The 13,522-nt window shown below is 47.2% G+C and overlaps 1 protein-coding gene across 1 annotated transcript; it reads right to left on the reverse strand.

Annotated features, from left to right (window-relative positions):
• Nucleotides 1-13,250, reverse strand: MS4A18 (membrane spanning 4-domains A18). The gene is made up of 7 exons (XM_064365596.1): nt 12,780-13,250; nt 9,485-9,616; nt 7,687-7,743; nt 5,466-5,561; nt 2,979-3,092; nt 434-474; nt 1-328 (listed from the first exon to the last, which is right to left on the reverse strand). The coding sequence occupies exons 1-7, from the start codon at nt 13,248-13,250 to the stop codon at nt 1-3; spliced, it is 1,239 nt and encodes a 412-aa protein (XP_064221666.1).
• Between the last annotated feature and the right edge of the window lie 272 nt (nt 13,251-13,522).

Consider the following 13,522-nt stretch of genomic DNA (forward strand, 5'->3'; position numbering starts at 1 on the left):
TCATCTAGCTTTGGGCAAATCAGTTATTTCTTCATATGAGGGTTCAGGGGGTACATTGTTGGTGTAGATAGCATTGACAGGACTGGCGGTAGTGTTGGCAGGGCCAGTGGTGGTGTTAACAGGGCCAGTGGTCACATTGACAGGGTCGGTGGTAGCATTGACAGGAACAGTGGTAGCATTGACAGGGCTGGTGGTAGCATTGACAGGAACAGTGGTAGCATTGACGGGGCTGGTGGTAGCATTGACAGGAACAGTGGTAGCATTGACAGGGCCGGTGGTAGCATTGACAGGAACAGTGGTAGCATTGATGGGGCTGGTGGTAGCATTGACAGGAACAGTGGTAGCATTGACAGGGCCGGTGGTAGCATTGACAGGGATGGTGGTAGCACTGACAGGAACAGTGGTAGCATTGACAGGGCCGGTGGTAGTACTGGCTGGGTTGAAACTGAATATGGCTGGAATCCCTGTCACATTCTGAAAGACAAAGGACATGTGGTCATCATCTTCCTCTGTAGTAAACAGTGAAAAGTGGCCAAAAATTCTTCTCCTTCCTGCTTCCATACCCTTAGGTAGACCCTCTCTCCCTGATGCTGGGCTTGGTCATGTGACTTCCTTTGGCCAAGGGGACAACAGTAAATGTGACCTGTAAAGTGTTTGCCCATTGGAGACTGCTTTCTCCTGTTGCTCTTTGGAACAGTGAACATAAAGACTGGCCTGACTGCTGGATAATGAAATACAAGTGGCCCAGCTGGCCCTGTTGATTGTCAGCTTGCAAACAGCCAGACATCTGTGTGGAACTGCCCAATATCATCTAGCCACTAGGCAACTCACCAACTGACTGCAGACTCATGGCAAGTCCAGCAGAGGTCAGAACTGCCCAGCAGACCCAGGGGATCATGAGCTAAATAAGTGGAGGTTGAGTAAGCCATCAAGTTTTAGGGTTGTTTGATATAGGATAAAAGCCAATTGACGTAGAAATTGACAGCTAGAAGTAAGATAACAATCATCCAACACATGCATGGGGTTTGGGACCAGGTGGCGGGTGAGGCTGGAGAAGCTGTGAGTAAGCCTCTAGCAAAGGTTGGAAAAACGGTGATCTCACTGCTGGAGGAGGCTGGAAAAGGGGAGAGGAAATTGCCACAGCAGAGTGGAGAAATGATTTCCCATGTTATATAGTGGTGGAGCACTGTTGTATTTTAGAAGACAAAAATATGCATCTAATAACATTTGGATTTGGCTAAGGAGATCAGGAAGAATATTGAAAATGTCACTTGGGTGCTCCTGGCTGCATATGATAAAGTGCTATAAGAAAGTGAGAGGATAAAGAAGGAATGATTTAGTTTGCAAGTGGTATTTAGAGGCAAAGTAGAGGGTCCAGGACTTGAAGAGTTAGAAAACAAGATTATCTCTAATTTCCAAGGTCCTCAAAGGATAAATAACATTCAAAGTAAAACTAGGGCTAAGAACAAAGATCAAAACAAGGATGCGTCTACACAGACTTTTGTTAAGACCTTTGAAGGTCTAATCAGTGCTTGTTAGACCCTTTCAGCTAGACAAAATGCTTCTAAGAACCTTAAAGTATTTGTCTCACAGAAGCCTAATCCCAAAATAGACATTGGCAGATTTAGAGAGAGAAGTATGTCTAGAACAGTCTTATGTGTGGCTCTTATCAGATGGTGAAAGCCATAATCTGATACATAAAACAGCCTTGGAGTTTTAAGGGAATTGTATTAGTAACAGGATCACCAACTTGGACCAGATCTGACTGAAATTGCTCAAACTGCAAAAAGACCTTTAGGTCTCACTCTTAATATAGGAATCAGGTTGAAAAAGCAAAATGGAAAATATAGGCCTTTTCTTATGAAAAAAGAAAACATGTTTCTGAGGGTGGAGCCAGGAGTCCAGAGGGTGGAGTCAAGATCCTGGAGAACAATGGATTAGAAAGCTCCTCTCAGGAAGCAGTAGAGAACAGTGGCATGGGCAGAGTCTTCTAGAGAGTCAAATTGATTCCTAATAAGAAACATTCTCTGCCCCCAGGTAGGACAATATGTGCGCCCATAGGATTTCAGAATTATTATGGAGCAGTGACAATCTTGGGCTTTTGTTCTTTTCCTTATTGAATGGGGAAAGAACAGAATTCTATTTATCCTATTTTTCTCTCACTAAAGTATGTTGGATATATGGGGGTGGAACTTGCTTTTAGTTCATAGGTTTCTGGATAAAGAAAAGCAATACCCCCAAATCCTCAGTCACATCTAGATCTGATTTGGATCCTAGTTTTCAAGACTGATGCCGTGCCATGATTAGATGGGATGTTTGGGCTTCCAAAGTATGGGCTGAGCATGCTTTGCATCTTGAAAGCTGTGAGTTAATTGTGGTCAGAGGGAAGCATTGTTGTGGGCTGCAATGCTGGTTACAAATCCTTATATTCATCAGCCTTTGCTGGGTGACTTTGTAGCTCCTCTTATCAAGAGGTAGAGCTGTTGCTCCACTCATGGAATCTGGGTTCAGCCATGTGATTGACTGTGGCCAGTGGGACATTAGCAAATGTGATGCAAGCAGGGACTTAAAGTGGTTGCCTGTGGGGGTTTGCTGTGTCTTGCTACTCTGAGAACCCAGCTCCCCATGAAGAAGCTCAGGTGAGCTTACTGGAGGATGAGATAACGTGGGGAGCAGAGATGAGCTATTTCACGAAGGCCCTTAGAGACCAACCATCCCCAAGCCAAGATTCAAGGGTGAGTTCATCTGAGGCCAACAGAAGAGCTACCCACTGATCATAGCTCAAACTGATGATGTGAAGAATGAAGAGCTAAATAACTGGAAGTCACTAGGTTCTGGGGTAGGTTGCTATGCAGCAAAACTTAACTGATAGAACCACTCTCAGGCCTCATCTCTCCAGATCTCTGGTTACCTCTTGCTACAGCCCACGCCCAATCCCAGAGCATGCTCTGATTCCTGGAACAGAGTCCAACACTTACCCCAAATTGTCTGCAGCAGGTAGCCTGGCACCCAAAATATGAGACCACACAAGTGAGGATGAACTCCAGGAGGGCGAAGGGGAGCAGACTACCAAAAATTGTCTTTACAGCTACCTAGAGACAGAGAGAAATGGGAGGCTTTTAGTCCTTTGGGTGGATGGTCTAGGTGACAGTCCATATCTGGAGTGCCACACACCTCACCTGGAAGGCCTGAGACCCGCTCTGCACGTGGCTCTTTGGAGCAGATGCTGGGGGCACCCATTTTATATGCCCTTGCCTTACCCTTTTAGTCACTGGCCTGACTACCAACTGCCAGCACCTGTATTCCTTTGCCTCAGGGCTCTCTCTAGCCTCTGGAGCCCATTTTGCTGTTTGCACAGGTTTAAAGTTCCAGGGAATGAGTGCTCCTTGAGAACAGCCCTCTCTCCATGACTGTTAGGGTTTGGTGTATAAATACCCCAGCTCCTGCAGCCCTTAGATTGGTGTTTGCCTTCTCTCCCAAATAAACTACTTGTCTCAAAGTCTGCTTCTGGGAGGAACCCAAACTGAGACATTTCAACAAGTGCACTGGCTAGGAAACCCTGGGTGAGGTTCCGGGCTCCTCTCCTGGGGCCAGGCGATAGACACCAGCTGGGTCAGGGTCATTAGCTCTGCCTGGCTCTTGGCTTTCTCAGCCCTCTTCCAGAATCCCTGCCTCATACTTCCCTTGGCAGGTTGGGATGGGTCCTCTGAGCTTCAAGGGCTTCTGCCAAGACAGAAGCTAAGACGGGATTGAAGGGGCCCCACACAGCTCAGTGTGCTCTGGGCCTGGTCCCTGCCCACAGTAAGGTGGGAGAAGTCACCGAGCTCCTCTCATCCCTACACACTCTTTCTCTGCAGCAGCAGGTGGGGAGCCCAGGGCTTGGAATGCCTGTTGGACTCCAGTGCCTTCGAGCTACCCTACGCTAGTATGCTCTTTGATGACAGAGGCCCTGATTGCCAAATGACCACCTTTAGGATTTGTAGCTGTTGCGCTCTTGGTTCCGCGTGACCACAATCCACTCCCTTGTTGGGACATCCTGTTGCATCGTGTTGGACTTTAGAGGCCAGCACCTTGCTGCCACATTCCCTAGCACCGAGTTACACCCTGTGCATCAGGCTTCTTCCTGGGGCCTGTGGGGAGCTCTCCCATTAGGGACTGCCTTCACCTCTGCAGACACGTCTGGTTTAAGACCCTGTGTCCTGCCAGCCTTCCCTTGCCCACTTGGTTAGGCCCGGGAGAGGATCAGATTGCAGCCAGCTGTGGAGCTAGCTACTCTTGATCTCGTTCTTCAGGTCTCCTCCAGTACTGTGTCAATGTTACCGTATTTCCATGCCTGCTGCCTGACTTTCATTTGCGTGGCTTTACCTGAGGGCTTCCTTTGACCACAAGAGACTCCTTTGTCCACGATCATGGCAGACTGGAAGCACTAGGGAATTGATGCCCCTCAGGGGTATATGTATATATTTTTTGTTTTTGTTTTTGCTTTTTGAGACAGAGTTTTGCTCTTGTTAATCAGGCTGAAGTGTAGTGGTGCGATCTTGGCTCACTGAAACCTCCACCTCTGGGGTTCAAGCGATTCTCCTGCCTCAGCCTCCCGAGAAGCTGGGATTGCAGGCACGCGCCACCATGCCCAGCTAATTTTTGTATTTTTAGTAGAGATAGGGTTTCACCATGTTGGCCAGGCTGGTCTTGAACTCCTAACCTCAGGCGATCCACCTGCCTTGGCCTCCCAAAGTGCTGGGATTACAGGTGTGAGCTGCTGCGCCTGGCCAGGGGCAGTTTTTGATCAATATTTGAGGGAAGCTGGTGGATAAATACCCCAGCTCCCTCACTCTAGGACAGGGTACAGCTAAGATGCATGTCATTCTCTGGCTACCAGGTTCCCAGCGGGTTCATCTCCAAAGGTCTTTGCCGGATAACACTTTTATAGTCAGGCTTCCTCCCCTTGCTTGTCTTATTTCTTCTCTCCTCTAGTGAGATTTCCTAGAATAACCTCTGAAATACACAACTTGCACCTGAATCCTTGTCTTTGCATCTGCATCTGGAGGTCCCCGCTGCCCCCCCCAACCTGCACCAAAAGACCGGGACTAGCATCAGCACTTCCTGTTTGTGTGAAAGGCTATCCTGTAACAGACTCCTAGGGGCAGGTGATCTTGTGAGTCTGAGTGTGGCAGCCGTCCAGGCCGCTTACCTGGCCACCTGCTACCTCCAAGCAGAGAACAAGATGAGGAGGGGTCAGCTGGCTGCATCTCTCTGAGTCTCAGCATCCTCACTGTGAAATGGGGTTTATCACGGCCACCTCAGAGGGCACAGGATTTTGTTGAGGGTTAAATAGCTTACAGATGTGGTGGTTGTCATACTAGGATGGAATTCTGGGGCAATTCCTTTCTGCACTGGAAAGGAAGCAACCTCATAAGCTCTCCTGGTCCTTTGGCAGCATGGGGCCCTGGGAGTCAAATGCTCACCATCCTATAGTCAGTGCACAGATCCACAATGAGAATGAGGATCCCGCCTAGGGACGAGAGTGCGCTGACGACGTTCAGGCCGACGCTGGTGTTCACCTGCGGGAGAGGAGGGAGAGGAGACAGTGAGCCGAGTGCGAAGAGTCTGAAGCCTGGCTTGTGGGGACTCTTGGGAAGTCAGAGAAGAGAGAAGGCAGGGCAGAAAAGAGATGGCCAGGCAGGGTGGAGAAGCCAGTTGATTTCCGTGATAGTGAGGTGAGAAATCATTTTAAGTTCGTGGGTACAAGTCCAGGTTTGTTACATGGGTAAACTTTTGGCATGGGGGTTTGTTGTAGAGATTATTTCATCACCCAGGTATTAAGCCTAGTACCTGTTAGTTTTTTTTTTTTTTTTTTTTTTGAGATGGAGTTTCGCTCTTGTTGCCCAGGCTAGAGTGCAATGGCATGATCTCGGCGCACCACAACCTCTGCCTCCTGGGTTCAAGCAATTCTCCTGTCTCAGCCTCCCGAGTAGCTGGGATTACGGGCATGTGCCACCATGCCTGGCTCCTTTTTTTTTGTATTTTTTGTAGAGACAGGGTTTCACCATGTTGGTCAGGCTGGTATCGAACTCCTGACCTCATGATCCACCTGCCTCGGCCTCCCAAAGTGCTGGGATTACAGGTGTGAGTCACTGCGCCTGGCCTGTTAGTTGTTTTACTTGATCCTCTCCTTCCTCCAAACCTCCACCTAAAATCATTCCTTAATCAATGTGCAGCATCCTTTTATGGCAGAGACTGGATTTGTTTGGGAAAATTTCTTGCTAAGCAGCAGAGGGTAGGAAATGAGATTCGGAAAGAGATAAGGCAAAGATGCAGGACTGCTCTGCAGAGGAAATGAACAGAGATCCCAAGCTTGAATTGAGGGAAGGGAGTTGGGGAGACTTGGTTTCCACGGTGGAAGGCTGGGGCCTGCTGGTAGGATTGGCTGGGAAGGTTTTCAGAACCTGAAAGTCTCATATTCAATTTTGAGGGATCTGCTGCTCCATGTTGAGAGGGTGAAATCATCGAATTATTCATTATCCATCCCCCACTCAAGCTGCTTCCCTTTAAGAGGGTTATGGGGATGAAGACAGAGAAAGACGAAAGAGAAAGGGACCATGTTCGACATTTGGGCAGAGGCCAGGACAGCTGTACGATGTATAGAAGTAGAAACGGAAGTTTCTCTATCTCAATAGAAAGTCACAAGAGGGGACTAGGAGATCCCCAGGCATTGGCAGACACCTTGGAGAGGGCAGTGGACTTCCCAGAGGATTTGGAACTTCCCGGTCCTGTTGGGATATGAAGGGGTGGTGTGACCTTGATTGATGCTGGGGTATCTGGAGGACTCTGCTCCTCCTAAAAGGGGTGAAGCAAGGCAGACTGTGGGGCCACAGGAGACTGCAGACTGGTAGTTGGGAAACCCTCTGTTAGACACCCAGCCCCTAACTGATCTGCTGCTTTCTCATCAAAAGGCAGAAGAAAGACATGTAGAGAAAGTGGAGAGGGGAAGGAGGACCTGAAAAGGAAGGAGATGAGAGGAGGACCGTTGTGGAGCTCTAAACTTATTAACCTAGGCTTCTCAGAGGCCACAGCAAAAATCAAAACATGACCAGATACTTTGCTCGATGCTGAGCAGAGAATAACGCCCCAAAGGTGCAAGGGAATTCTGGGCCCTGTGCTCTTGATCGAGACTTTAAATTGTTCAAGGCAGACATTGCTCTCACTCTTCTAAGTCCACACAAAGAGGATGGTGGAAAATATCTCAAAGAGGTGGCTGAAATGCACACACATTTTCGTTTGGCTCAGACCTGGCTTTCTGCTTTATTCAGAGCATCCGCGAGGCACTGCATGTAAATGCTCATGAATTTCCCAAAGAGTTAAGTTTTTGAGTAGTAAATGCCATAGGTAAAAAGGAACAGCTTTGGAGTCAGAGCGCTCTGGGGTCAAATCCTGGCTCTGCCATGTAGTCACTGTGAGATCTTAGGCAAGCCACCTGACCTCTCTGTTTACCAATTTTCTCCTCGGAAAAATGGGGATAATAGAACCTCATAGAGTGGTGGGGATTGACTGGAAGAAGGTATGGAAACGCACTGTACCCAGGACCAGGCCCAGGGCACACCACTACTGTGAGTCCCCTTTCTTCATGTTTGGTAGAGAGTCAAATTCTAACATTCAGGGATCATCAAAGACAGCACGATGACTCACCACACAAGGGCTGGGGTCCTTTGAAGCCCACACTGAGAGGGATCCAGATGTAATATACTATGAGGACAAAAAAATAAATAAATAAAAAGACAAAAAGAATGACCAATTGTGTAGCATGTTAAAAAAGACAGCTGTCCATTCAGAGATGCATTTCTCAATCTCTATGTTCTGTTCACCTCATTTCACAAAATGTGCAAATCTGTCTATTTCTTCTCAACATTTTTGCTATCCCAATGGTTAGGCACCAAATATACTAAATGCCATGATATTCAAACTCCCGTGGGTCTACAGTAACACTTCCCTTTCCCCTAAAAACCTGAATTTTGTCCCAGGATGCTGTAAATCTCATCATTATTATTTTTTTGACTGATTCTTCTTGAGTTCTCTGCCTGGACATACCATCGCCTAACTGCATTTATTGCTTATTTGGCCTCACACTGCCCTATCCTTGACTGTGATCTTGGAAAAGCAGGGGCTGAGTAGTGTGGTGGGTAGAGCCTTGGGGCTAGGAGCTAGGAGACCTGGGCTGTGGCCTCATCTGCTGTGATCCTGGACCCAGCTGGAGGGTCCTCTTTAGCACTTGATGCTGCTAGGCAGGTGATAGAAACATGAACATCAGAAGCAGTAAGAGCTCTGTTCAGTTACAAGAGCCCTGAACCGAGGGGGCCTGGGCTCAGGACCTTCTTCTAGCACTTTCTGGCTATGAGGATGATAAATGCTAGAGGAAGATTTTGAGCTTCGGTCTCCTCATCTGGCAAATGCACATAGACAATGATGCCTGCCCTCTCTATCTACAAGTGGGTCATGCAGTTCAAGTGAGAGAACAAGGGTGGGATTATTGATGGGGAGAATGGGGCATTCAGGGGTTTTGCTAGTGTTTTCTGTCCCCATAAAACATTAACTCCCCATTACCCCCTTACCCTGGCCTCTGCCAACCACCATGCTGCTTTCTGTCTTTATGAATTTGACTACCCTAGAGACCTCATCTAAGTGGAATCATACATGTGAGTGTTCAACTTATTATTATTATTTCAGCTCTGCAAGATGATATACACTTAATGGCATGCTGGTAAATGATTAACATCTGCCTTATGAGGTGGCAGCAGTGCAGAGAAGGCCCTGATTTGGAGCACGTGTTGATTTCCGTGTCATGTGTATACCCACCATGGCCAACTTCCTGCTACCAAATGGTTTGACAATCATTTTACATAATTCCTGGACATTTTATAAACGGCTCTCATGACTGGTAGGTAGGAAGATGCTGTCTATAGCACACAACTTTATATACTCTGAGTTACCTATGAGATATTTCTTTTTTTTTCTTTGAAACAGGCTCTCACTCTGTCACCCTGGCTGGAGTGCAGTGGTGTGATCATGGCTCACTGCAGCCTCCACCTCCTGGGCTCAGGTGGTCCTCCCACCTCAGCAACCCAAAGACCTGGGACTACAGGCATACGCCACCAGACCCAGCTAATTTTTTGGATTTTTGTAGCAACAGGGGTCTCACCATGTTGCCCAGGCTGATCTCAAACTCCTGGCCCCAAGTGATTCACCTACCTAGAGGCTGGGTGGGGGGTAAGGGAGATGGGGAGGGTGGCAGTGGGAGGGAGTGTTGCTGAGACAGGGAGATGGAAGGGTAGTTGGATCTTTAACCCTCTGGGGTATCTGCAGGTAGGCGGCTGGCTCTAGTCTATGGGGTCATATTAGTGGGAATGGGATTCTATGCTCCTTCTTCCTCCACTTCCTTCTTGTCCCAGTCTAGTGACCCAGGAAGCAGACCATATGGCCTTGTACTCACGAATAGTCCTCCCCAGACTGGGTACCCTGAAAACCCGGTTGCAGTATAACATGGCATCACCAAAGTACAACGATACAGCACAGGGTTAATTGCAGAGAAAATGTGCGTCAGACCGATGAGGATCTGGATGGCCTGCCAGGGGAAAACAAGTCAGTGTGAGAGAGCAGAACTGAGGACCTGCGGGCTGTGGAGCTGTGCTTTCACCCTGGCTGCACCCCAGAATCACCCCAGGCGTGACTGGTGTTGGGGCTCATCCCAGACCAACTGGATAAAAATCTCTGAGGGTGGGGTCCATGCCTGGGTGTTTTTTAAAAACTTCACAGGTGATGTGAATGTGCACTCAGGCTGAGAACCATAGGCATAAAGGAAAGGTAAGACTGTCTATAACAGAGCAAGAAATGTCTTCCCTTCAGACTGAGCCCACAAGTGTGCAGAGACGTGGGCCGAGCCCGGGTTCTGGTGGAAAACCACCTGGGCTCTCATCCTGGCTGCAGCACTGGCCGGCTGTGTGGTCTCCAGCAGATATTCTCTCCGCCTCAGAGTTTCCTTATTTGCAGAAAAACTGAAAACGTCAAATCCTAGAAAACGTAACATTCTTACGTGTGATGCTAACATCGTTCTCCAGTAGTTGTTGGCCAGAATTCATTTGATGAATCTGATTTTTCCAAAATAGATGATTCTGATGATTCAGATGATTCCGATGTTGGTTCTGTTTAGAAATAACTCAAAGAGCAGTTTTTATATTTTATTTTCACACCGAAAATCAGCCAGATTTGCTTCAGCCTCAAGAACATGTTTATGAGAGGTTACATATTTGCAAGATGGGGATAACAGTATCCAGCCTGCAGGGCTGTGGTAGAGATTAAACGTGCCCGTGAAACTCGTAGCCCAGTTCCCAGCACGTAGTAGGTGTTTCAATGCCGTCTGCTGACACCATTCATCTTCCCGGTACCAATATTCTCTTTGTGGCCTTCTCTATGATGTGCCCATGGTTCCCCTTGGCAATGGACACGCCGGGAGACCCTGTGTTCCCTGCAAGTCCTGTGTTTTTCCCCCTTTTTCCTCCCTGTTTTTCTTCTGTCCTTTTTCTCCCCTGTTGCCACTGTCTGAAATCTGCTCGCTTTACTCTCGTCCTATTGAAATCCTATCTTTCCCTTAAGGATCAGAGAGATTCTTTTTCTGACTCCCCATGTGGCATGAATTCCTTCTCATCTGGGGTTCCTACAGCGTTTACCACTGGCTTCCCTGGGCCTCAGTTTCCTCAGGGATCAAATGACCACCATAGGGCAGCCACTTTCTGCCCTCCTGGTCCCTGAGGCTATGAATTGGTGACAGACCTGGGTTTCATATGAACGTCCCTTCCTAAGACGACATGCTTGATTGTGTCTACAGGCCCACTTTATCAGTATGTTAATTAACCCTTTTCCCATTTAGAAAAAAAAATAGTGCCACTCACTGCCAGAACTCATTTAATTTTACATAAACACACTCTTGAGGCTGAAGCAAATCTGGCTGATTTTCAGTGTGAAAATAAATGACAAAAACGGTTCTTCGAGTGATTTCTAAACAGAACTAACATCAGAATTGTCTATTTCGGAAAAATTGGATTCACCAGTTGAATCTTTGGCCAACAACTGTTTGAGAACGATGTTAACACTATGAGTGGAAATGCTACGTTTTCTAGGATTTGACATTTTCAGCAATTAAGAATTACTGTATTTTTCAATTTTTAGCAATCAAGAATGACTGTATTTTGTACAGTATGCTATAAATAAACAGAATGCTCTAAATAGAATAATGTCTCTTGTTTCCAAGGTTGATATACTAGAGCAATGCGCAAATAACAATCAAGTGAGATATTACATGGCAAAGTTATCTTGGGGTAAATACTGCAGCTGCCAATGCGCCGGCGAGTATTCCTGGGGCAAACGGGAAAAGGGCTGAGAGGCAGGCATAGACAGTTTCCTCCCCAAAACAAAATTGTGATTGACTAAAGAGTGTCCACATTTTTGGCTTTTCACTTTGTTTGAGCTGGTTCCCAGACATTTGCTCTGACTTAATTCTGTTTTGACAAATTTTCAAATCCTTCTGAAATATCTTAGAATAATTGGGAGCCAAAGTTAACAAGCCTTTACCCAGTATTAATTAATAATAAGGATAGTCATTGTAATACAAGATTATAATTACTATGCAATATCATAGACCAGCTTTACCTTTTGGAGGATTTCCACACACATTTATAATCTCACTTGATGCTCATGACCAGGATTTCTATTCCTGACTGCTGTTTTATAGAATTTAGTTCACGATTTGATTTTGATTTGTTTGGGAGGCAAAGAACGCCTTGGTCCTGGTACAATATACTTGTTTACAAGGATCCTGGATTAAATAAGGAGGGATGGGTTGGATGTTCGTAAGTCTGTCACCTTTCTGAACCTGTCCTTGTCCTCCTTCCTCCAGGAGGGAGTTTGTAACCTCTCAAAGAAGCCAGACAGTTTGCACTCTGGGCACCCACGATAACTTGTTCACGTGTCTCACGGCTATTTCTAGAAGGTGTTGTAATTACGACAGCCGCCATGAACAAAGACCCTCTTTGGTCTTCATGGATGGCATCTTGGTTATCTCTGAGTCTCCAGCTCCTTGCAGCGTGCCCGCCGTGTCGAATGGATGCATGCATACTGTATGGGCACCTGTGACATGCCAGTCTCCATGATAGGAGTTGGCCGAGCATTCAGTGGGATCTGGCTTCTGCCTCAAAAACAGAATTAAGTTGAGCTTTGCAAAGTGTGCAATAAATCTGGAGGAGTCAGGAAAGAGGCAGGGGCCCCCTTGATTGAAGAGGAAATCACAAAACCTCAGAGCTAGAGGGAATTTAAGAAAGCTAGATCTTCTTATTGTAAAGATGAGGAAATGGAGGCCCAGAGTGGGGAAGAGAAGTCTGCAAGGCTGCTCGGCAAATCTAGCTGGCCTGAGCCCTGGATTGCCTGACTCCTGGTCAGTGGTCTTTTTAGCGGGACTGTTGCTGACTGATGCCCCTGATAGCTAGCCGGGGAGGGGTGGTCATTGATTATTCAGCCTCTTCCAAAGACCATGGGTCTCCTTGAGGAGTGGGAGGAAGACAGGGAAGAGGGGCCAGCATCTGGGGGATTGTGCTGGGTCCAGCCTCCAGAAATCGCCCCCCACACTCACTCCTTCTGCCCTTTGCCCTCTCAACATATTCCCTTCCTCATCCCAGAGCAGAAGATCTGGGCTTACGAAGTGACCCAAATTGGAGAGAAGAAGAAATCACACTCACCCCTAATGTTCTGACCTCCTCATTTATGAATTTCTTGGGATCAAATGCAGTAAATGATGAAAATGATATGTTCCATTGGAACGAGTTTGAGGTGGGTGTCAGCCCAGGGTTAGCATTCAGAGGATTCTGAGGGTCTCCAGGCCGTGTCTGGAAATTCGTCATTCCCTGTGTGTATTGGATCACTCCAGGCGCAGTCTGCAAACTGGCTGCTCCCACCGGATACTGTTGCTGATACCCAATGGGTTGACTCTGTGCACCTACCACTGGGTTCTGGTCCACCACGAACTGGTTCTGTAAGTTTGCTCTTCCTGTAGCATACTGGATTACTTTTGGTGAGATTGGGTAAGTGGTCACCCCTGAAGGCTGCACATGACTTCCAGAGGCCACAGAGTAGCTGGGCTGGATGACACGAACATTACCTGGGGCAGTAATGCCAGGCACACTGTTGGCTACAATCACCTGTTCCGTCATGGGGTACAACTGCTGCAAAACACACAAGAAGGTTCATTTCCCTCTTCTGACAAAATGAATAATGCATCTTATCTCATTCTTTAGTCTCATTTCATTAAAATAAGAATCACCTACCGTGGTACAGACAAAATAAACTTCTGGCCTTTCCTGTAGTCTGTGTTCTTGGAACGTGCTGTTTTCCTTTAATGGGTTTGGATTTGCAAGACTAGGTTTCCTGAGGCTACTTAGCTCCTTGTAGACCCTTTGTTCACAATCTGGGTGGTGGCTTTGCT

The sequence above is a fragment of the Aotus nancymaae genome, unplaced genomic scaffold, assembly GCF_030222135.1.
Source record: "Aotus nancymaae isolate 86718 unplaced genomic scaffold, 86718_ANA_hifiasm-v0.15.2.pri h1tg000059l, whole genome shotgun sequence".
Taxonomy (NCBI): domain Eukaryota; kingdom Metazoa; phylum Chordata; class Mammalia; order Primates; family Aotidae; genus Aotus; species Aotus nancymaae.